The sequence below is a fragment of the Pleurodeles waltl genome, chromosome 2_2 (assembly GCF_031143425.1).
Source record: "Pleurodeles waltl isolate 20211129_DDA chromosome 2_2, aPleWal1.hap1.20221129, whole genome shotgun sequence".
Lineage (NCBI taxonomy): Eukaryota > Metazoa > Chordata > Amphibia > Caudata > Salamandridae > Pleurodeles > Pleurodeles waltl.
Window position 1 is genome coordinate 158,344,306 of NC_090439.1, and position 26,188 is coordinate 158,370,493.

A 26,188-nucleotide genomic window follows, 5' to 3' on the forward strand; every position below is an offset into this window, starting at 1 on the left:
AGGATGGTTAATACATCTGTGTGTGTCATGGTGTGCAATGGGTGGGTGACCATGTACCCCAGTGCTTGCATTCCTGTGTGGGACCTTGTGTGATGATGGTTTAGGGGGTTGTATGGGTATGTCCAGTGGGCATGCTTTAGTGATGGGTGTCCATGCTTTGGTGTTGCATGCATGGCTTGGTGTTGGGATGGGTGGTTTGTGATGTTGGGACATATGTTGGAATGCTGGGGGTGAGGGTGGGGGTATGTGATGGCATGCAAGTAGGGTGGGGGATGTAATAGTTAAGATTTGTCTTACCAGAGTCCATTCTTCCACCTACTCCTGCCAGGCCCTCAGGATGCAGAATCGCCAAGACCTGTTCCTCCAATGTTGTTAGTTGTGGGGGAGGAGGTGGGGGTCCGCCGCCAGTCCGCTGAACCGCAGGTGGTGTCTTGAGACCACGGAACGCACCTTCCCCCGTAGGTCATTCCACCTCTTCCTGATGTCCCCCCGATTTCTTGGGTGCTGTCCCACTGCGTTGACCCTGTCCACTATTCTTCGCCATAGCTCCATCTTCCTTGCAATTCAGGTGTGCTGCACCTGTGATCCGAATAGCTGTGGCTCTACCCGGACGATTTCCTCCACCATGACCCTGAGCTCCTCCTCCGAGAACCTGGGGTGTTCTTTGCCGTGCTATGGGATGGTGTAGGTGATGTGTGGGGTGGAGTGTGTGGTGATAAGTGTGCTGATATGTAGTGGTGTGTTGTGTGAGGTGCGTGGAAGTTCCGTGGGTGATGGTGTTGTGTGCCTATGGATGCTGTTGATCTTGCTGGTGTTGTCTCTCTCTGGCCTTCTTTCTGAATTTTTGGTAGTAGGGGTTTGTGGGTGATGTGGGTGTGTGTTTTATATTGTAATGGGTGTGTGGGTGTGGTGTGTGTATGTGTATCAGGTGTGTGTATTTCGAATTGTCCAATGTGGCTGTGTTTTGTAGAAGTGTGTGTATTTTGAGCGCAGCGGTGTGTACTGCCAATGGAATACAGCGGTTGAAAAACCGCTGCGTGGATTATTGTGTGTCGTGATACTGTGGGCGTATTTCTGTTGGCGTGACAGTGGAGGTTATGTTTTTGCCAGTTTATCACTGACCTTTGGTGTGGCGGACTTGTGTGGGAGTCTGAATTTTGGCGGATTCCGAAATGTGGGTCATAATAGTTGTGGCGGATTTCCGCGGCCGCGTGTTGGCGGTCTTCTGCACGGCGGTAAGCGGCTTTTACCGCCAATGTTGAAATGAGGGCCAAAGTTTTTAATTTTTAAAGTAAAAAGAGGATTACTTCATAGAAAACAATAGAAAAGTTGTTGGAGTTTTTCTAAATAGGACAACTTTTTCCTCTGCTCAATTGCATGTAAGATAAATTTGATCACTGCTTCGCATTTCTCATTCGTATCCAGTTTAAATAAATAGTTAAAAGCTTCTCTGCAATAAAATAACTTATTAATAATAAATAGTGGTTTTAAGAATTGTTTCCTAATATCATGATAAAATTTACAAGATAAAATAAAGTGCGTTGTAGATTGTGCAAATCGTCCCACACAGGGGCACTTCGGTAGGCTTTTACTCCAAATTCTCATTTTTGGGAAGGCTACTAAAAAATGTAACATTCTAAAACGTAATCGGGTCAAATAAAATCTATGCTGGGTGTTCACAACTGTCAATAAATAATTTGGTATAACCTCATTGTTTTCGATCATATAAAGAGCTACCGTTGATTTCATGCATTCTCTGTTTCCTCTTTAGCTAGCCCTCCAAGCCATTAAATGATTTTTCAGTTCTTTCTTGCTAAATTGGAGAACTATGCCTGGGTTGTCTAAATTAGGTGTTCGATTTATACCTCTCAATAGATCTTTTATGTGCATGAACCATGGAATTCTGTCCCTGTGTTCTAATGTAAGGCAATCTTTAATAATCTTTCGGGTAAGATACGCCCCTTCCTTTGACCAAATACCATGCCAAGCCGACAACGCATTTATATATATTGAATCCTCCACATAGGGATTACCCAGTTCCTTATGTACCATGTATGTGGAAGTGGTATTTGGGACTGCAAGTAGTCTGTTAAAAAATGTATTCTCTAACACTTGTAATGAATGGAACTCGGGTATCGAGCCCCAAAGGGTAGAACCATATGTAATGCTGCTGATTGATTTACTTTTGTAAATTTGCAGCATTTCCCTTAGGGGTTTATTACCAATTTTATTGGAGAATCTAAAGATTGCCTCCGTTGTCCTAATGTACTTCATTTTGGTAATTTCTAAGTGTTGTTTCCAGTGTCCCGTATTAGAGAATTGTATACCCAAATATGTAAAGCCATTCACCTCTTCGCATTTGTGGCCCTTAATAAAATAAGTTTTCTTCCTGGCCTTTCCCTGTCCACATGTCATAACCACTGTTTTACTCATATTCAACATCATATCTCTTTCCTCCATAAATTCCGTGAAGCCCTCCATTAGTTGCTGTAGCCCGTTTGCGGTTCGTGACCACAAAACTGCATCGTCTGCATATAAAAGAATTGGGATAGAGCAATTTCCTATTTTAGGGCAATCAATTTTTAAGTTTTTTAAGTGGGCATCTACACCATTTATATAAAGAGAATATAAGAGCAGTGCTAGGACACAACCTTGGCGTATTCCTCTCCCTATCCTAAAGCCTGGCGTGCATTCTCCATTTTTTCCATATCTCACCCGTGCTGTTAGATTATTGTATAGTTGTGCCAAGAAGCTTATTATATCAGAGGGCGCACCCATATCTATTAAGACTTTCCACAACTTAGCATGATTCACCAGATCGAAGGCACTACTAAGATCTGCAAAACAGAGAAATACATGACCCTTCTTTGCTATTGTATACTTGCTTATTATTAAGTTAAGATTTATACATTGTTCCAGGGTGCCTACCTCAGGCCTAAACCCCAATTGAGCCTCTGTAAGTATATGATTGTTTGTTGCCCAAGTTTCTAGTCTTTCTACAAGTACTCTTCCCAGCAGTTTGACAGAGGTATCCAAAAGTGAGATTGGCCGATAACATTTGGGGTCGCCTCTATGCCCCTTTTTGAAAATAGGGACAATACACTCTTTTGGCCTCCTGAATGGTGGCCCGATGAATTAGTCACTCCTCGTACTCCAGCAGATAAGGTTAGAAACCTTGGAGTTATAATGGAAAGTAAACTCAGTTTTAAAACCCAAGTAAACAATGTCACAGAGTATTCCCTTCTTGCTCTACGTACCATCTAAAGATGTCTACCATCAGAAAGATATCTAAATGTATTCCATCTGATCTTTTGAAAACTGTGGTCACTGTTCTAGTCTTATCTAGGCTAGACTACTGCAATGATTTGTACCTAAATCTGCCAAAGGGCTCCCTTAATAGGCTGCAAACTATACAAAAGCAGCTGCTTGCTTTCTACTTAATTTCCCCAGATTTCATTCTGCATCATCCGCTATTCGCCGACTACACTGGCTGCTGGTGAAGCAGTGTGTGATATTTAAGAGTGGGCATTGCCTTTAGGGCTCTTCAAGGACAAGGCCCTGCCTACCTGAAGGAATATTTGATCTGGTACTCGCAGAGCAGAACTCTTCGTTCTAGCTCTGCCATGAACTTAGTGGTGCCCTCCATCAAACGCTCCCCCTGGGGAGGCAGGCGCTTTGTTACCTGCATGGCCTTGAACTGGAACAAACTCCACTTGGAGCTTAAATATACTGCTTCTCTAGCTTGATTCAGAAAGCTATTGATAACCTGGCTTTTCCGTCAATACACATTTCAGTGTCTACTGATCTTGTTATTTTAGAACCAAACTGCCTTTGGGCAATCATTGCCCTTAACAAATGTGATCATTCTATCTACCGGCTGGGAGGGACCATAGGGGGCAAGAGATAGAAGTATTCCTGGGGAGGTGCCGGTTCTGGTCTTGGATGTTCCTCCAGGGTTGACAGAGAGGCAGAACTGTTGACAGACAAGAATGGGGAGGCTCTGACAAGAATGCAATAAGACAGTGGTTTCCAACCTTTTGACTTCTATAGACCCCTACTTCATCATTGTTGGAACCCGGGGACCCCCACTGAATCATTACTGGAATCCAGAGACCCTCCACCGAGTCATTATTGAAAGCTGGGGACCTAATCTGAAAATATTATTAAATTTTCTAGGCAGTCACGGACCCCCTGATGATGCTCTGCGGAACCCCAGGGGTCCCCCGACCAGAGGTTGGGAACCACAGCAATAAGAGAAGTCACCAGGTTCCAAACTTTCGTCCAGTACAGCTGTATAAAAGGCTGGCCTCACTCCTCAATGCACACTTGCTGAATCTGTTTTGCGGAGTCAGGGGTGGAAGGCCCAGCCCGCCAGACCTTAACCACTTACTTTATCCACAAGAAGGGTAACCCAAGTAATCTGTGTTCCTCACGCAGGCCTATCTCAATGTTAAACACAGAGAATAAGATCTTATCCAAGATCCTGGCGAGACCAAATGGGTTTTATGCCAAGATGGGTGATGCACTTAAACCTTAGATGGCTGCAACAATGGGTAGACAGGCTTAAGGCTGACCGAGAACCCAGGGTGATAACATCTCCAGATGCTGAAAAAGCATTTAATTCTATAGACTGTCAATACTTGATTGGGACCCTAAGATCCTTGGGAAGGGGTATGAAGCGGAGGTCTCTGCTGTCACGCCTCCTATTCACACTGTGCCTGGAGCCACTAGTACGTTGGAAGCGCTGCAGAGCTCACATACTGGTCTTTCCTGGAGTGACAGAGAACTCAGAAAAGATACCTTTATACAGCAACTTTCTGGTTATTTCTCGAGAACCTAGAGCTGTTGATTCCAGTGGTGACGTTGTGTTGTGTATCCTCGAACCTTACTCTACCATATCAACTGGGAGAAATCTGTTATATACCAGACAAGAGAATGGGAATGCTTGGACAAATTGCAAGGGACTTCCGAGTGACACAAGTGGGTTTCAAATATGTAGGAATCGAGATAATGAGAGACTGGAAATTGTTCCTGAACTGAACCATGATCAAGTGCTGGAAGTATTCCGTGAGGTCCCAGAGAGATGAGGCAAACTCCTTTTGACAATTATAGGCTTGTTTTCCCTCTTTAAAAGGATCACCTTACTCAAATTGCTCTAAGTGTTACTGGAAACCACATTTCAAATACCTGACAAATACATCGACAAAATAGATAAAATGCTCTGAACACTGCTCTGGGATGGGGACACTCTGAATATGGTCCTGTGAACCTTGTACAATCTATCACTGGGTCTTGTGTTCCCAGACATGAGAGCATACCATGGAGCCACGTAACTACAGGTCAGTAATAAATGAGGACCCATCCCACATAACGAGCTTGCATACAGGACGGAAAAGGCCAAAATGAGGACAACTACCCACATTCACTACATACAGGAAAAAGATGGGAAATACCTGCCCGAGCTGACCCAAATGATAAAAAGCATGATACAATGTTACAAGCACTATGAGCTAGTGAGGGAGGCTTACCTTGGTCACACAATTATGGAAGGGAATACAAATGACTAAAGTTGGAAAGCTCACCAGCTTTGACCTTTGGGAAAAGATCTGGACAGAAACATTAGCTGACATACTAGGGGAGTTTAAGACATTTCAGGCACTAGAACAGGAATATACATTAGCCCCCTACCCAGAGGTTTAAATATCTGCAGCTGCGTATGCCCTTAAGACAGAAAGGGCCCTAGAGAAGGATCTCCTAGAACACAGCCCACTGGAAAGCTGGGTCATCAGGGGCACTTTCACCCACAAGTCACTATCCCACCATAATTAATAATGCTACTGATACCCTCAGGAATCTCTGAGATAGGTGAGAGGCTGACATGGGGACCCTAGAAGTTATTGACTGGGGCACTGCCCTGATGCATCCTAAGGAAGCCACTATTAAAGCCAGACTAAGATCTCGACTCAATATCCTCCACAGGTCACACTATAACAGGACCTGGCTATTTAAAATGGGGCAAGCAGAGAACACCACGTCTTAGGTGCAGCACAGCATATAGGATGCTTTTGCACACACTTTGGAGCTGTCCCAGGGTGCATGAGTACTGAGGGGCAGCTAACTGGAAAGCATACTGGAAGTGGCTATCCCTAAGAGACTTCACGTGGTTATGATGGGCGTCCCCAAAGATATAGACATCTCTAGTAAACAACTGTTGTTCTGCACGTTGGGCTTTGTAGCAGCGAAAAGGATGTGGCCAGAATGTGGGGTGAGGAACACATTTCAACAAGGAGTATGTTGCGGGAGGAATGAAAACATGTATGGAGACAGAGGGAACGGCATTCCAGAGTCGCAGTTGATCCCCAAAAATTGAAAAGGTTTGAGGGAAATGGAGAGCCTATCACGGAATATCATGCAATATAAGTGATCACCCACACACAAATGTCTCTACATAATACTCTACTCCTTTGGGTGGGAGCCTAGGGGGACTGTGCTTGAGGTGGCACCTGAGCCGTCCATAATCTATGATATGAACAAGATGTGGCAAGAAGGGTGGGCAGCGATTCTTATTGTTGAGTCACTTTTATCCTCATGTGCATTTTGTGAATACATTGATGGGTGCCAAACGCAAGAAACAATAAAAATATTTAAAAAATAAAGTCTGCATGAGTATTCAACAAGATAGCTACCCAAACAGGAGCAGGCAAGCTTACTTTTATCCTGTAGAAGGAAAGGCACAATTCTCGTGACATGAATAATACAGACTACTCTGCAGAAGTGCTAATAATTGTCTACCAAAATCTGTTTTCTTCGACCTGCAAAATTTGGTAATTATGGAAAGCCTCAAACCATCAGAGTAGCACAAAGATCACTCTTAATGTTGTATAACATAACCATATGGGGTAGAGATCTGTAACCCAATTGTCACCACAACTTGCCCAAGGGCAAGCAGGAGCTACTGGGCCCAAATGTGGGGCTTGAGGCCAATTATTCCTGATGTCCGGAGGCATGACTTATTGTGGGGGTCCTGAGCAACTGACTCAATAGTGGTCTAGGGTGAAAAGTCCAAGGCTTGTTTTAGGGTAGGGGGAGGGATGTCGTTGAGATGAGTGAATACAGGCCAACAACTCAAAATACGCAGTGGCGTAGAGTGCATTGGATTTTTTTGTAAAGTGACTTACAGCAGAGTGACAGTGCAGTGGTGTACAGTGGCACAGAGTAGATAGCAGTAGCATAGAATGCAGTGAAGTAAAGGGCAGTGGCGTACAGTAGGTTGTTTCAGAGTAGAGTGAAGTGGCATGGAGTGGTTCAGGAAAGAGTGGAGTCGTGGAAGGTAGAGTGCAGAGGTATAGAGTATAGTGGCACACAGTGAGGTGGCGCAGAGTTCAGAGGTGTGGAGTGCAGGAGTCCAGAATAGATTAGAGTGCCATGGAGAGATGCAGAATGTAGTGGCGTAGAGTGCAGTTGCACAGAGCAGAATAGAGTGCAGTGGCGTAAAGCACAATGGAGAGTGACACAGTGTGCAGTAGCAGAGTGCAGTGGGGCAGAGTATAGTGGTGCTGAGCTCAGTGGTGGAGAGTACAGTCTTGAAGAGTGTGGTGGCGTTGAGTGCATGGACAAAGAGCAGTGCAGAAAGCAGTAGTGCACAGAGAAGTGGCACAGAGTGCAGTGATGCACAGTAGTATAGAGTGGCATAGAATGAAGTGACGGGGTGCAACAATTTAGAATGGTGTACCTTGCAGTGGGGCAGAGTAGAGGGGAGCAGAGTAGAGCGTAGTGGCGTAGCATACAGTGGAATAGCTTGCAGTTGCATAGAGTGCTGTAGAGTATAGTGGCATAGAGTGCAGTGGTGCAGAGTAGTTGGCATAGAGTGCAGTGGCATAGAGTGCATTGATTTTGAGTAAAGTGGAATTCAGTGCATTGGCGTACAGTGTGATAGTTTATAGCAGAGTGGCATAGAGGGCAGTGGCGCCAAGTGGGATAGAGTCGAGTGCTGCAGCATAGAGTGCAGTGGAGCAGAATTAAGTGGCAGAGAGTGCAGTGCTGCTAAGCCAAATGTCATTGAGTGCAGTGGTGTATACTAGAGTGGTTAGAGTGCATTGGCGTAGAGTAGTGCAGAGTCCAGTGGTGTAGACAGCAGTGGCATCTGGTACAGTGGTGCAGAGTAGACTAGAGTGGTAGAGTATAGTGGTAAAGAGTAGATTTGCATAGAGTGCAGTGGCATAGAGTGCACTTATTTTGAGTAAATAGGTGTAAAGTGTATTATCACAGAGTGGAGTGGCTGAGTAGAGTGGAGTAGCACAGAGTATAGTGGCACAGAGTAGACTGTTTCAGACTAGAATGGTGTGGTGAACTGTAGAGTACAGTTGCCTAGAGCAGAGTGGCGTAGCGTGGAGAGCAGATTAGAGTTGCATAGAGTGGAGAGGTACAGAGTAGAGTGCACTGGTGCAGAGTACAGTGGCATACAGTGGAGCAGCGTGGAGTGGTGTACAGTGCAGTGGCAAAGAGCACAACAGTACATAGTAATGTGGGGCAAAGTGCATTGGCATAGAGTAGTGTAGAGTAAAAGAGGAGTAAAGTGGTAGAGTGGGATGGTGCAGAGTAGAGTGCAGTGACGCAGTGTGGAATGGTGTACTGTAGAGTATACTGAAATATGCATGGTGTGGTATTACACTGCAATTCCAGACAACACAATTTCAATTGAAATTACCTTTACATTTACACAGATACAGTTTTACTGATAAAATGTTATTGCATACAAACGATAATGTGTGGAAATGTCATCACCTAGTGTACTGCTTTGGTTGTATTAAAATGTTTTTTTCACCACACTCCGAGTTACCAAAAATGCGCTTCGTCTGCACTTTTCTAATTCCGATAGATTCTGAAATATCTGCAAAGTTTACAGACATTTATATTTTGTTGTGTGCTAGAAAACAAACAACATCTTATAACCTCCCTCAAGCTCTCCCCCACTAGTCAATCATGATTGTCATATAAATCCTCTCACTTTGAAGTCAGAGAAAGTGAAATAAACAACAAGCTCTCTGGAAGACATAGCCTGACATCTGAGTTCTGTCTTTGAAAGCACAGCTAATGTGACAAGATAAGGACACGATTTAAAGGCATGATTACAGAAATCCAGTACTGGTGGAAGAATACAGTAAGTACAGATTGGGCAACGGGGAATTCTCTACCTCCACATGCTTGCTCTTCCTAAAATGGAACCCACTGCTTCCATGAACTGTACAATTCACATGCACTCATCCACCCAGCACATGCATACAACACACATGCTTGCACAGCACTACATACTAACCTGATGTAGGCCAAGGGCGAGTTAAGCACAAAACAGTGTAACTTTACACGAGTAAGCCAAAAGGTCTCACTCCAGTGGCACAGGTAAAAAGGTCTATTCACTCCTACTGATCATTACACAAATTGCTGCCACCACTGCGCTCATGCTGTTTAACTCTCTGCAGAGGCAGTATCCCTTCACCACTATGAGAGTAGCATACTGGGCACCCCTCTCGGTCTAACAAGATTGCAGCCGGAGAGACAGGGCTATGTTGTGGCTCACACAGGATCTGTGTTCTCCAATGACAAAAAAAAATCAGTATCAGAGATCCAGATACCATGTCAGGGCACTCAGGCCAAGGCCACATGTTTGTCACAATGCAGAGGACTTTTCTATCCAACACCAATCTAGAGAGACAGTTAAACACATTTGAATGTATGGGTACAAATGACATTCTTGAGGACAGGTGGTGGGACCAGAAGGTACTGTTATTAAAGATGATCCCTAAGTATGGGAAGACCAGGACCTTCCAAAAAACATGATTAACAGAAAAGGTGCAGGTTCTTGTAAACTTGGACCCAAGCAAAATAGGATCATGGTCGTTGTAGCCCAGCCCACTGAATGCATGGGAAAAGATAAGACGTGACCAGCTATACAATTATTATTGAAAATGTAATCAATAATATTAAAACAAACCATGAAAACTGATTAGATTCCTGACAGTGGTCAAATCTAGTAAACAGAGTGCTTGATGACCACGTTTTCTATAAAAAATACCAACTTCCATGTTGTCGGCTGGAATTTATGGAATAATCATTAGAACATTTTTGTCTCAACTTGCCATTAAAATTACCAGCTAACATTTTGGAACAAGGTGGGGTGGAAAAATTAGTATGAGATTCCACAAAAGAGTCCAAGCGTTTGAAAACCAGTAAAATTATTAAAACTTTTGATACAAAATCATCACTGCAAAAATTAACAAATCAAAAATCATGTGTACCTGCCCGATTTCATTTGGACAAGCTGGGCGTCATGAACATTACAAAATAACTGTGATGTCTGGCAGGTCAAAGAATTAGCCATCCAGCTATGTAGGCCTGCTTTATGCCTCCCACTAGGGGAAGGAATAGCGAGAACAACGAGGCAAATCCATCTAGGTAGTGAGCTTCTATAGACCAGGACTCGTGTAGTAAGAGAATGTCAAAATGTCTAATAAAATCCAACCGGGAATGTTTAAATCCTTTTCTGAGAATGAGGCTGATACATGTTGTCCAGCTGCACAGGGTGAAAGCATACATAGTGTTATGTGCAAAGAAGATACCTGAACAGGATAATTGACAGTCACCTGTCAAGTGAATGAATCAATGTTTTTCAGTGAATTCAGAGTGGAAATAATTGTGGATAGAGAGTTGTGGATGTCTATGAGTATTAACTGTAGCGGACTGTTTAGGATATCAAGTCATGGGTGTCAATAATACAAGAGATTTCTAAAAAATATCCTTGAGGAAGAGGAACGGCCCGAATCCTAGTACCTAGAAGCAAAAGGATTTAAAAGGCCATATTGAAGAGACACCAATAGTTTGTTTTTAAAGCCGATACAGTCCCCTGGGCCTTGTGTGATAGACTGGCCCACCAAGGAGATTTGTGTAACAAAGGCATTCTGATATATCTATTTTACTTTGATTATTATTATGCTTTATTTACTCAGTGTGGTTTGTGCGTTTGTTGTTAGCTTATGTGAAAAATAAAATGGCATTAACACTGAATAAACATGGTAAAATTCTGAAATTTACAAAAACAAGTGGAAATCTATGTTGGGAGATGGAATATTGCCCTACAACAGCAAACGTAGCTCTTGTGATTTGATTCTTCATTTTCTTGTGCTGTTTTACTTCCTAAATAAAGGCAATTAGATACATAAAAATCGAAATCTACTTTTCCCCTAGTTTAACATTTGTAAATAGCTATGTTGGACAAAAATCCAATATTTCCGTGATGAAATTAAAACAATTTCTGTCCCACAATCTCTTGATTTTGCTCATGCTGAAAACTAATGCATTTTATTGAAATGCTTAAAAATGATATGCTGTTGGAATTATAGTTTAACGGTGCCTGCTGCTAGGCACTTAATGATCATTTTAGCTCAAAGTATTTATCGTAATGTGGATGGTTACCTTGGGAACCACACGGTAGAGGTTTACCACATGTTTTTCCACATGAGGGTATGGGGTCCGTGCAGGTTTTTCGATCAACACACCCCAGTTCCAGTAATTTGCTGAGAGGAGTCTGCCCGCAGGGACAAAAGCGCACCACTTGGGGAAGCCGTGGGCAGGGCTGGCATGGCTGTGGGTGGCAAACCTCTGTACATCCGTGCCTCCCACAGTTCAATTTCCTAGAAAAACAAAAATATGATAAATGCATGAGTATGAAAGCATGTGGAAAAACAGCTTTCCCCAGAAAAGCAGGAGCTGGAGAGAAAACACAACTGTTTCACATTTCACTGAGGAACAATATATTAAATTGTCCACTCAATCATCAGATATTATTTCGGAATTCTATTGTATCTTCATAAAGGTGTATTGAATTAACAAGAATTTATTTCTGACAAATCGAACCTTGCCTGGGGTGACTGCGTGGCACTTCAGTTCTGCCAGCCAACTGGACACTGATACTGTTAGTCCTTTTCTGGGATGCTAGAACAATGAGAGGTCACTGGGCAGTGTCCTGAGTAGGCAATGTAAGCTTACCATGTGTTCCCACCCCACAGTCCTATTGCATTTTAACTGAATAATCTGTTTCCTCCTTTTAGGGACTCATCCTTCTGTAAATAACGAGACCTAGCAGACAACGCTTTCTTTGAAGTACAAACATCTTTACTAAGACCACGAAGTACTGGATCTGGAACAGACTGACTTTCTGCACAGCTTCCCCATATAATTTTTTAGGTGCACACATTTAAAGGTGTGTCCCATAACCTGCATCGCGAATCCAAGAAAATGTCAGGGCATGGTTTGCATAACAATAAGACCTGTAGTGGATATGGGGATGCGGAGCTTAGATAGCAGCCAGAATGCATCCTCTGGTGTACTACCCCGTCTGGAACCAGCGGCTCCCTCTCTTTTCATCATGGAACAGTCCAGGCCCGAGTATCTAATAGGTGATCAGTACAAAAAGGCATGGAAGAACCAGGTTTTGGGCAACAGTGGCCCATTTTTCCCACATGTGGGATTTGGCTACAAAACAGTGCGAGTGACATGATATTCTCTCACAGCCAGGGATCAGATATTTAGTTTGTGCTCTGGCATGTGTCCTTCACCTATAGGTAGTTCGAGCTACCAGTTGGGTGGCGCAAAACAGGATAAAATAACTCACGCTGACTTCAGCAAATTAAACTTTAGTAGCCTTGAGGGTCAATTCTACTTGCGTTATATTAAGCATTCACACTGCACTACAAGAATCACCATAAATTAAATCACCCTGGATGCAAACTTCAAAGAGAAAGGCGAACTCATAGGGCTGAACTGTCCTTCCCAAGGTGTTTTGCTCTTAATTTTCTTGGAACCTGAACACAACACTCCCATGATGCTAATGATCTCGCCCTGCTCACTTTTACCATCAGTGCTACTGGGAAACAAAAGATCACATGCAGGTACTTCTCCTTTTTTAAAGTTCACTTCACCTGGACACTTAATGACCTGCTCTGATGAACTGATCAGAGGTATAAGGCTACAAGTATCCCAGGCACGCAATGTTCTTCCAATTCACCACTAGAGATCCTTGTTTGTGTAACATGTCTATTCTCGCTTGCAGACCTCTCACTTCTGAACCACCACACACAACGATGACAGGAAAGATAAAGGCTTCTGCAAGTCCAACATCAGGGACAATACTTAAACTCCAAGATCAATGAAATAAAGGGAAGTAAAACAAAACGCATGCATCGGGCTAGGAGACCTTTCTATAGAAGAGAAAGATGAACAAGTTACTTACCTTCGGCAACGCCTTACCTGCTGGATTAAATCTAGATGCATATTCCTTACCACAGAATATTCCCCGTGCATTGGACTTGATCCAGAAAGTCTTGAGCAGTACCTCTGCACACCAGTAGATGGCATTGATCGGCCCGCACTGTCTGCACCAGAAGTGACGTGCCTTTATAGGTGCCACACCAGCATGCTGACGACAGTTTATTTTTGTTACATTTCTGCACCAGAAGCCGGAGCCATGTTGGAATGGCGATGTACCAGTGTGCTGACACTAAAGACCTAGAACGGCCTTCTGGATAGAAAGAACCTGTTCACAGAAGTAGCGAGGAAGGGAAGGTCAGAAAGGAAGCTACAACTAGCATAGAGTCTCTACCACATAAGGCATTACCAAAGGTAACTTGTTCATCTAATAGAGACTTTAAGCAACAGATTCCTTACCTTAAAAGAGATCCCCAAGTAATACCTTCCCGAAGGTGGGTTTGTGAACAGAGTTAGACCAAGAAGTCCTGGAGGACCAAACAGACAAAGTGCCTGTCACAATGGACAAGAGTGTCAAGACAGAAGTATTTAGTATACATGTGCAGAGATGCCCACACAGCAGCCTGACGGATGTCCAGAACAGGAACTCCGGAAGCTCATGCAGTGTCACAGCCTTGTTCTTGTAGAATGAGCCCGCAAACCCTCAATGAGTTGCTTCTTGGCCAGTGTGAAGCACACCTTAATGAAGAACACAATCCATCTGGAGATGGTCCATTTCTACACAGCTTTCCCTTTCCTTGCACTGGTGAACCCAAACAAGAGTTGATTATCCACAGTGTTCTTTGGTAAGATCAATGTAGCGGCCCGAATTCCACTTGAGACTAAATGTGTCTCTGAGCAAGAGCCACCTTGGAAATTCCAGTGCGCAGAAGTGCTGACATAGATCTAACCAAGGATGTCCTCAGTCACAGAAAATACCTTGCATCACCTCGGGATGGAGAAGTCATTCGTGATGCACGAGGCAGTGCTGGATAAGTTCATCCACCCTGGCGTTCAAAGAGGCCATCACACATAGGTACTGCTCAGGATTTTCCGGATCCTGTCTGATACATGGTAGGGAATCAGTGACTAGAAATCTCTATCAGATATCAGCATTCTTATGTGACTATTTCTACACCAGAAGCAACAAGCAATGTCAGAAGGTCAATTTACCAGTGTACAGAAACTAAGGGTGTAAGGAAATGCCTCATTGGCATGGTTACCCCCTGACTTTTTGCCTTTGCTGATGCCAAGTTATGATTTGAAAGTGTGCTGAGGCCTGCTAACCAGGCCCCAGCACCAGTGTTCTTTCCCTAAAACTGTACCTTTGTCTCCACAATTGGCACAACCCTGGCACCCAGGTAAGTCCCTTGTAACTGGTACCCCTGGTACCAAGGGCCCTGATGACAGGGAAGGTCTCTAAGGGCTGCAGCATGTCTTATGCCACCCTAAGGACCCCTCACTCAGCACAGACACACTGCTTGCCAGCTTGTGTGTGCTGATGGGGAGAAAATGACTAAGTCGACATGGCACTCCCCTGGGGGTGCCATGCCAACCTCACACTGCCTGAGGCATAGGTAAGTCACCCATCTAGCAGGCCTTACAGCCCTAAGGCAGGGTGCACTATACCACAGGTGAGGGCATAGGTGCATGAGCACTATGCCCCTACAGTGTCTAAGCAAAACCTTAGACATTGTAAGTGCGGGGTAGCCATAAGAGTATATGGTCTGGGAGTCTGTCAAACACGAACTCCACAGCACCATAATGGCTACACTGAAAACTGGGAAGTTTGGTATCAAACTTCTCAGCACAATAAATGCACACTGATGACAGTGTGCACTTTATTGTAAAAATACACCCAGAAGGCATCTTAGAGATACCCCCTGAAAACATACCCGACTTCCAGTGTGGGCTGACTAGTTTTGCCAGCCTGCCACACACCAGACATGTTGCTGGCTACATGGGGAGAGTGCCTTTGTCACTCTGTGGCCAGGAACAAAGCCTGTACTGTGCGGAGGTGCTTCTCACCTCTCCCTGCAGGAACTGTAACACTTGGCGGTGAGCCTCAAAGGCTCACCCCCTTTGTTACAGCGTCACAGGGCATCCCAGCAAGTGGAGATGCTCGCCCCTCCGGCCACTGCCCCCACTTTTGGTGGCAAGGATGGAGGCGATCATGAGGAAAAACAAGGAGGAGTCACTCCCCAGTCAGGACAGCCCCTAAGGTGTCCTGAGCTGAGGTGACTCTGACTTTTAGAAATCCTCCATCTTGCAGATGGATGATTCCCCCAATAGGATTAGAGATGTGACCCTCTCCCCACCGGGAGGAGGCACAAAGAGGGTGTAGCCACCCTCAGGGCTAGTAGCCATTGGCTACTAACCTCCCAGACCTGAACACACCCCTAAATTGAGTATTTAGGGTCCCCCAGAACCAAGGAAGATAGATTCCTGCAACCTGAAGACGAAGAAGGACTGCTGACCTGAAGCCCTGCAGAGAAGATGGAGACACCAACTGCTTTGGCATCAGTCCTACCGGCCTGTCTCCCCACTTCAAGAAAAACTGCAACAACAACGCATTCCCCCAGGGTCCAGCGACCTCTGAAGCCTCAGAGGACTTCCCTGCATCTAAAAGGACCAAGAAGCTCCCGAGGACAGCGGCCCTGTTCACAAGAACTGCAACTTTGCAACAAAGAAGCAACTTTTAAAGACCACACGTTTCCCGCCGGAAGCGTGAGACTTTCCACTCTGCACCAGACGCCCCCCGGCTCGACATGCGGAAAACTAACTCTACAGGGAGGACTCCCCGGCGACTGCGAGCCCGTGAGTAGCCAGAGTTGACCCCCCTGAGCACCCACAGTGACGCCTGCAGAGGGATTCCAGAGGCTCCACCTGACCGCGACTTCCTGCTTCAAGGAACCCGACGACTGGAAAACACACTGCACCCGCAGCCCCCAGGACCTGAAGGAACCAAACTCCAGTGCAGGAGTGACCCCCAGGCGGCCCTCTTCCTAGCCCAGGTGGTGGCTACCCAGAGGGGCCCTCCCCCCTTGCCTGCATCGCTGAAGAGACCCCCGGGTCTCCCCATTGAATCCTATTGCAAACCCGACGCCTGTTTGCACTCTGCACCCGACCGCCCCTGTGCCACTGAGGGTGTACTTTCTGTGCCTGCTTGTGTCCCCCCTGGTACTCTACAAAACCCCCCTGATCTGCCCTCCGAAGTCGCAGGTACTTACCTGCTGGCAGACTGGAACCGGGGCACCCCTATTTCCATTGAAGCCTATGTGTTTTGGGCACCACTTTGACCTCTGCACCTGACCGGCCCTGAGCTGCTGGTGTGGTAACTTTGGGGTTGCCTTGAACCCCTATCGGTGGGCTACCTTGGACCCAACTTTGAACCCTGTAAGTGCTTTACTTACCTGTGAACCTAACAAATACTTACCTCCCCCAGGAACTGTTGATGTTTGCACTGTGTCCATTTTTAAAATAGCTTATTGCCATTTTTGCCAGAACTGTACATGCTATTGTGATGATTCAAAGTTCCTAAGATACCGGAGTGAAATACCTTCCATTTAAAGTATTGTTTGTAAATCTTGAACCTGTGGTTCTTAAAATAAACTAAGAAAATATATTTTTCTATATAAAAACCTATTGACCTGGAATTGTCTTTGAGTGTGTGTTCCTCATTTATTGCAGTGTGTACAACAAATGCTTAACACTACCCTCTGATAAGCCTACTGCTCGACCACACTACCACAAAATAGAGCATTGGAATTATCTCTATTTGCCACTATCTTACCTCTAAGGGGAACCCTTGGACTCTGTGCACACGATTTCTTACTTTGAAATAGTATATACAGAGCCAACTTCCTAGAAAGGGCCTAAAGGGTCCTTTTACGTAGGAAGACCAGTTGGCAGAAATGGGGAGGCTGGGAGGTTAAATAAGGAATCTGTGACTAGATAAAGTCTCTACCAGATAAGCAGTTATCGAAGGTAAGAAACTTGTTCATCTGATAGAGATTTCTAGCTGCAGATTCCTTGTCATGGAATAGATAGTAAAGCAATACCTCCCTGTAGGTGGGTCTGCAACTGGTTCATACCAAAAAGTCCCAAATCCCAAAGGACTGACGGTAAAAGTGCCCATCACGACAGAACTGACTGTCAAGGCAGTTATGTTTGGTGAACATGTGTAAGGATGCCTATGTAGCAACCTGACAGAGGTCCAGGACACGGAATCCACAAGCTAACGCAGTAGTTGCAGATTTGGTTCTGGTAGAATGAGCCCACCAGCCCTGAAGTGGTTGCATCTTGGCCACTGTGTAACAGACCTTTATGCAGAGTACAATCCATTTGGAGATGGTCAGCTTCTGCACTACTTTCCCCTCCTTCGCTACAGTGAACACAACAAACAGGTGTTCGTCCACCTGGTGTACTTTGGTGCGATCAATCTATAACAACGTTGTTTTCAGGTCCAAGCAGTGGGGTTCTCTCCTCCTCCCCGGAGGGGTGAGGCGGAACAAAGAATGTAGGCAGAGCGAAACTTTGGCCGACGTGGAAAGATGTCACAACCTTCGACAAAAAGGAGGCACGGGTGGGAAGAACCAGTTTGCGTGGGAGGAAGCTGGTGTACAGAGGATTAACGGAAAGTGCCTGCGACTTGCAGACCATCTTGGCTGATTGGATGGCCACAAAGAAGACTGTCTTATTTGTGAGAAGTCTTAGGGGGCAACAATGCATGGGTTCAAATGGTAAAAACATCCAGCTAAAGTCAATTGGGGCATAACAATAGATTTGGGGGGGGACAGGGGGGAAATAAACGTGGAGGGCCTTTAAGAAAATGTCACAACAGCTGACTTGATTGAACAGGGAGGGCTGATACGACAATTGCAAAAAAAGCCAAAAGGGCTGACAGATATCCCTTTATTGTGCCCAGAGTAAACCTTGCGGAGCTAAAAACAAAACAAACACCAACACTATCAACAGGGGTGCAAAAAGATGGTCAACATGTTCTGCAGTGCGCCAAGCCACAAACTTGTTCCAACAGTACAGGTGTTTGCAGACGGGTACCTGGCTGCCAAGATGACCTCAGACACTTTGAAATAGAGATCGAAGACTCAACTGCTGACGCTCAACTTCCACGCATGAAGGCAGCACATGTGCTGGTTCGGATGCAGAACCATGTCCTGATGCTGCGACAGGAGATCCTTCCAAAGGGGCACCCTAATCAAGGACTGGTGCTCATGCTCAGGAGTTTGGGATACCACAGTCTCCATGCCCAATCCGAAGCCACAAGGATGACTTGGGCCGGTCCCTCCTGACCTCCATGAGAACTCAGGGGAGGAGTGGTATAAGTGAGAAGGCACACAGGAGTCATGAAACCCACCTAAGACTAAATGCGTCTCTGCCCAAAAGAGCCAACATTGCAAATTCTCAGTGGTGGCAGACAGATCTAACCAAGGTTCTCCACAGTCACTGAAGAGGCAGAATGCTACCTCCAGATGTAGAACCAATTGTGAGCTGCGAGGCATTATTGGCCAAGTTTGTCTATCCTGGCATTTAGAGACCCTTTCACGTGTTGGACGACCAGTAAAATGTCCTGATGTCCCAGCCATGTCCAGAGGTGCAGAACCTCATGGCAAAGAGTCTACGACCCCACCCTGCTTGATGCAGTATCACATAGTGGCTGTGTTGTATGCAAACACCTGTACCAGCCTTTTCTTGATGGAGGGGTAAAAATAATTTCCTGTCAAGCAAATTGCTCTCAACTCCAATAAGGTGATGTGGAGCGGAGACTCCTCCGGACACCAGAGTCCTGTGATGTCCACCCCTAACAGATGACCACTCCAACCCAAGAGTGACACATCTGTCACCACCATGAGATCTGGGTAGGAAAAGGAGAGGGAACCACTGCTGACCTAACTGTGGTTCGTTAGTCACCACTGGAGGTCTTTTGTAGTTCCCTCTGATATCTAGACCAGGTCGGAGAATTTTCCCTGATGCTGTGCCCACTGGCACTTCTGGTCCCCCTGCAGAGCCTGCATATGCCACTGTGTGTGCTTCACCAGCAGGATACAAGAGGCCATGAGACCCAGTAGCCTCAGAGTCAGTCTCACTAAAAACCAGGATGAAGGCTGAAAAGCCGGTATCATAGTCTGAATATTCTGCACTCACAGCTCCAAAATATAGGCACAGAACTGAGCTGTATCCATGATGTCCCCAATGAAAGGGAGCGTCTGAGAGGAAGTCTAGTGTGACTCTGGCACATTGATAGTGAACCCCAGCGTATGCAGGAAGCCAACTATAGCCTGGAGGTGGGTGACGACTGTCTGGGGTGAACCTGACCTTACCAGCTAGTCAGTGAGGCTAGAGAAGACTGGAATCCCTGACCTCCACAGATGGGCTGTGACCACCGCCATCACTTCTGTGAACACCAAAGAGGTGCTTGTAATGCCAAAGGGGAGCACAGCAAACTGAAAGTGCTCTTGGCCCACTGTGAATGGTTATATGGAAATATGTATCATCCAGTCTCTGAGGTTCAAGGCAGCCAGGACCTGAGCTATTGTGAGCAACCTGAATTTCTCTTTCTTCAGGGAGTAGTTGAGAGGGCAGAGATGTAAAATAGGGAGGAGGCCTCTGTATTCCTTCGGCACCTAAAGCATCAAACAGCAACCACAATCTACTTCTGATGTTGGTACCCACTTGAAGGTCCCTTTGGCCAAAACAGCCTGTACTTTCTAATGCAACAGGGAGAGAAGATCCTCTGTCAGCTTATCTGAAGACGGTGACATGGGAGGTGGGGTTTTAGAAAATGGAAGGGCGTAACCCTGGTGAAAAATTTGGAGCACCCATTTGCTTAAATACGCACTTCCAGCTGGGCAGGTGGTGCGCAATCCTGCTACCACCAATTGCTCATTATGTTGGGAAAGCATGTTAAAGAGGTTTGGAGGATGCGGCTGAACGGGATGGGAGGTGGCAGACTGGACAGATCTTTGGGTCCCATGAGGCTTGTGGGTGACTCATCCACGGCTACAGAAGGACAGGGGAGTCTGCTGACCATGGTGCCTGGGTGGAAAGGGATACGACTAGTACCCCCTACCACAGCCATAGAAAGAGCAGAAGGCAGAATGAAGTTGGCATGGGTATGTGGAGAGTCCCAACAACTGGGCTGTGGGCCTGCTATTCTTAAAGCGCTAGAGCACTGAATTTTCCTTGTTGCCAAAAAGCAGAGTGCCGTCAGAAAGCATGTCCAAATGGGATGCCTGGACATCCTTTGAGAAGCAAGAAGACCTCTGCCAGGCATGAGCTCTCTTGCAAGCGAGTTTGTTATGTCCAGTCCGAAGAGTATTGTTAACTCTGCTGCATCCCTGCCATCAGTAATAGCATGGGTCAGGATGACTCGGACCTCCTCTGAGACCATGAGCAGCACTTGTTCGACCGAGTCCTACACTGTGTGGGTGTACCGCCCCGTTAGGCATGCAGTTCAATGCAAGGATGATGGAAGAGAAAACCCTCTTACCCACGGTGCCCAAGCCTCTTGAATTACCTATCCAGTGGTGTGGTAAGGAATAAGTCAGGGTTAACCTTGGATCTCCTCCCTGCCTGACCAGGCTCTCAGGGGTGGGGTGATGCTGGGCGAGGAAAGCTGGATCCGCAGGAGTGGGCAGTGGCAGTGTGCAATCGTCCTGTGCATAGGAGCTCCTCTGAAGGACTTGGCCCAGAGCAGGACATCAGTGAGGGCTTCACTGATGGGGAGGAGAGCTTCTGTGGGAGATTCCACAGGTGGAAGCACCTCTGTCAAGACACTAATCTTGACCAACACTGTGGGCAATGTAAGGTCAAAGATCTCAGCTGCCCTCCGCATCAACAGGGAAAACGAAGTCCCTTCCTCTTTAGCCACACTAGACAAAGACCAAGTGAGTGTCTTGCGAGGTGTCCAGACCACTGGCATCAGTCAGTTGCTCATACTAGTTATCTTTGGCCAAAGGTTCTTCAAGGGGGGAGGGGTGGTCAGGGTAGCCATATGGCCCTCAGATGTGCCCCAAGCATATTCCTCACAGGGCCTGTCAAAAAAAGAAGGCACTGTTTCTGTCCCGGAGGGTCTTGGTGTGGTCAAGGCCGGAGTCAACGTGAGATGCCGTTGGTACGGCTCTCTATCAGAATTGGGAATTATAATGGGGTCAACACCGCAGAGGGGCAATGGTAGGGCTAGCAGTAGCGCCACTGGACCGGACCAAACTCAAGATCGTGGATTCGCAATCAGAGTTGGTCTGGATGGAGGAACAGATCCAAAGGGCCTGACTGGTGCTGGTGGGAATAGAGTCAGGGTACCTTTCAAACCCACAGGGCCCAAAAGAGCGCCAGAGGGGTTGGCTCGCGCAAACATGCTGTGTAGCCTCATAGAACTCTTAATTGGATGGTGGTCGATCAGCTCCATGCTGGAATTGTGGGAGGATAGCCCAGACTTGTGGCATCCTTTCAGAGCATCATCTGATGAATTTGACCATTGCGGCAAAATCGAAGAACACTTCCACTTCTTGGTATTGGTCTTCTTATGGGACTTGCCTGACTAAGATTTTGACCTCGATGACAACAGATGGGAAGGGATCAGAGCAGACATGGGACCTTCCACGCATCTAGGAACTGGAGTGATGCAGAGTCGTTCAGTGTCAACTGACCAGGAGCTTTAATACGTGCTTCTGGGCTTTGGAGTCATGGTCCAGCTCTAGGAACCGTAAGCAAGTGACAGTTTTCAAAATCCACAGCTTTCTTAGGGGACATCTGTAAGACACACTGGGTGTGAGACTGCTTGAAAATGTGGACAGAAAGTCGGAAGAAGTCACAAAATGACCAAGGTAGGTCTTTCGGATTTGCAATGATGGCACGTAAAAAAAAAAAAAGATGTCGGCACGCTGGGGTGGTGTCCATATAGGGACAACACACAACACTTCCAAAGCAGAAGGTGCTGATGCAGAGGCGATCAGGCCACCTACCAGCGTGCAGAGATAGTCCTCAAGATTTTCCTGATCTATTCTGAGTCTGGGGAATAATCTAGGGTAAGGAATCTGTGGCTAGATGTCTCTATTTCGAGAGAAGTAGAGATTCCTGTTACTAATGCAGATGCTCCAAAACAGTTGTTTATCGCCATTAAAATGGAAATCACTCCCTACAAGCTAAACCTACTCTCCCCAAATATCAAAGGAAGATGCATTGGACGCCTTTTTTTTTTTATCAAAGAAAAACCACCAGCATCAACCAGTTTCCAAAAATCCCCTCCAAGGGTAAGCCAACCCAGCTTCTGCACTCCTTCAAACAAATATCAAAGAGAATTTATGGATCTGATTAAAGCAAGAAGGCCTTCCAGCTGCCCGTCTGACTCTTGTCCGCCACACATTTTCAAGAACATTCTTTTATTATCAATAATTCTTTAACTACTTTAATCTTTCCCGAAGACCTTAAAAGGCATACATAACCCCATTTTTAAAGAAATTAAACCTGGACGACCCCAACAACTGCAGACCAATTACAAATGGGCCTTTCCTGGGCAAACTGATAGAAAGAGCAGCATTCACCCAGATGTCACAATTCATTGAAGATAACTTCATATTTTCAGACTACCAAACTGTATTCCACTCAGAAAGAGGCACTGTATCTGCCCTCATCACCATCTGGGATGATCTTAAAAACACAATGGAGTTGCTGAACTACTTCTCTTGGCCCTCTCAGTTGCCTTTGACACAGGTGACCATGACACCCTAATACAAAGACTCTACAAAGCCAGCATGGAGGGACTGCTTTTGACTGGGTCCCATCCTACCTTCAAAACAGAACAAATGTCACCCATACTCCCCCCTTCTAGTCCAAACCAGACTTGATGTCAATACTGACAATGTTCAATGAATTTCAACTCACATGCTACAACTATGCAGATGAGACACAAATACTCTTTAAACTGGAATGCCCCAAAGACACTGGAAAGTCACAAATCTTCAGTTGCCTCAGAGTCCTTGATCAGTGGATGACATGGAGCCATCTCAAATTGAATACTTCCAAAACAGAAACTCTCACATGTGGCAACTGGAAAAATTATGTTCCACTCCGCACCTGGCCTGAAAAACTGGAACCACCTCCTAAAGTATCTAAGGAAGTTAGAAACCTTTGAATTACCAGGACTGCAAGTTAACAATGAATGCCCCACCTCTCTTGGAAATGTCCGTTAATCACTCAGTACTGGTCCTCTCCCTCCTTTCTGCTATGATTGGTGTCTATTGAGCCTACACCACTGATGGCCCTTCTGGGCTACACATACGACATTCCATTGGGCAATCGACGATTTGTATCCATTCCTCTATTACTTGCAAAACGTGAGATAGTTCTCTGATGGGGCAGCCGGAATATGGCAAAGAACTCTGCTTGGGAGTGGACTATGTCCTCCCGAAAACAATCAGTGACGATTATGCACAGTTACAACCACTTACAACCGATTTTTTCTTAGAACCCGATACTGAGGAATGACTGCCCTGTTGTCTGTTATCATCATATATGTCTTGATACCCATGTCTATAACGAGTTCCACTGATCTCTGATATGTATCAAAACTTTTAATGTCTTGCCCTATTATGCTCCAGTCTCCCTCTTTTTTCCTCTTGATTGTATTTGTTCCTTTTTAAATTTTTTCCCTTGTTGTAGCACTTGAAAATTGATAAATAAAAATGTTTAAAAAAACAATGAATGCCTAAGTGTACGAATTAGCAAGATCAAGTTTCATCACCATGAAAACTCTGCAACGCATCTTGCCCACCTCAGATTTCCATGCAAGGTGCAGGCTACCATCTCTCTTGTACTATCTAAAACGGTTTACGCCAAGGGCCTATACCATGGATCATAGCTATCTACTATGAAAAAACAACAACACATTCAGCACTTGGCTACCAGACAAATCCTACAAGTAAAGCCACAAGCCCACATCTACCCTGCCTGGAGGGCCCTACATCGGTTACCAGCTGCCAGAAGATCCACCTTCAAGTTGCTTTTTATCACCCACAAAGCAATCCATAGAACACAATCACTTTTCATCAAGAATAAAATAAAATACTCCATTCAAGATTGCCACCTGCCTCAAAACACCAACATACAGGAAAAAGACAATTGGCAGTAAATCTTCCTCTGTTCAAACTGCCAAACTATGGAATTCATTACCCCAAAATATAAGAGCCACAGATAACTACCTTATCTTCAGAAGACTACTCAAGAGTTGACTCTTTCCTAAATAACCGCCATACTCACACAGCAATGGACTGCACAGCCCTGTGTAAGTAAACATTTATAATTTGATTACATGTATATATCTAGATATGTGTATTTCTTTGTACAAATATGTATAACTATTTCATCTTAAAATACATATTCTTTAGTCCTGTTTAACAAATGTATATTTTACTTACAGTTAAACATAAATATGTATGTATGTGTTTATGTTATGTGTGACTCAGTGGCGTTCGCCACTACGTAGTTTTAGTTAGGACCTAGTCTCTATAGAAAGAGTGTTTTTTGTTTTGCCTATAACTTTGGCGCCGCTTGACGAATCTTCACAAAAGTTTTGAAACTTATACTTTGCTAAGTTCAGCTTCTGTCTTGAAAGTTTTGCTGTAGTCTGTGAAGCGGGCCGAGAAAAAGGGGGTGGAGGGGTCCCAATACACACTTTCCCCATTCATATTTGCATAGGATATTTAGACACGCCTACAGCCCGAACCACTAAACGGAATTTACACCAAATTTGGCACGAAGCTAGATTCTGTTACGCAGATCACACTTTTTCTGATTTGGTGCGAATCCATTCACTAGTTTCTGAGAAATTCAAGGTAAAAATATATAGATATATAGGAATGCGGATCCTCCACGGATCCAACTGTCCCCGTGCTGATATCTGATTGGCTGGCAACACTTCAGCAACGAAGTGTTGGCAGCCATCTTGGGACTCTGCTTCCGGTGAGTCCCAGAGGAAAAAAAAAAAAGAGAAAAGGGGGAGGGTAGAGTCACCCTGACCCCTTAGTCCTGGTGCCCCCGTCAGGGCAAAAAAAAAACCCAACAATTTTAATTTAAAAAAATTGACAAATTCGCGGATGGATCAGCGGATTTTTCAGAGTCACAGTATTCCACGCTTTGCTTTTTTTTTTTTTATTTGCCCCCAGGTGGGCCATGTCCCGGGGGCATCATAGAGGAGAGGTGCACACGGGCCCCCCTCTCCTTGGGCTTTAATAAGCCCCTGCCACCGCCACCTCCCCGGAATGAATGTGCAAATAAGAAGGGGCTGGGGGGCGTGGCCCTCACGCGCCTCAGGGACCACCATCTTCAGGGCAACAACATTTTAAAGTAAGTGGGGGAGGTAACTAGCTATAACTGGCAGATTTCTAAGGTTTTGTACGTTTAAAACGTGAGCCTTACTATATCGTCCCTGTAACCTTTAGTTTTTTCAGCCCCAAAGGGGGAGTAAAGATGTTTGATCTGACAGTACCAAAGTGTCGATGAGAGATGATACGCAATCAAAACAATACCGACTGATTAGAGAGGTTTTAGAACTTTTCCGACTCAAGCTACTGGAGCAAAAAGAAACACGTCCGAACCCAATGGCGGAAAGAAAACAATCTAACATGGAGTCGATGCCCATGTTCAATGGAGCTGAAGAGGAGGAGTCACTCGATCCCGTGACTCAAAAACACTTCTTTGAAGAAAAACAACTTGTAACACTCAGAGCCCAACACTAGATGGCAGGACTGTGCATAGCATGTGTCTCTGCAGCTACACATGCCATTGTGTGTGTGTGTGTATATATTATTCTACACCTCACATGTTCATAGGTCATTGCACAGTTTCTATATAAATTGCTCGATTAGATGCT

The 26,188-nt window shown here is 45.4% G+C and overlaps 1 protein-coding gene across 1 annotated transcript in view; it reads right to left on the bottom strand.

The window, feature by feature from the left end:
* Positions 1 to 26,188, bottom strand: part of NFX1 (nuclear transcription factor, X-box binding 1) — a 1,141,187-nt gene that overhangs the window by 648,042 nt on the left and 466,957 nt on the right. The window contains exon 9 of the mRNA XM_069219549.1: positions 11,470 to 11,687. Coding sequence (XP_069075650.1) covers positions 11,470 to 11,687 — 218 coding nt within the window. The remainder of the gene's footprint in view (positions 1 to 11,469; positions 11,688 to 26,188) is intronic.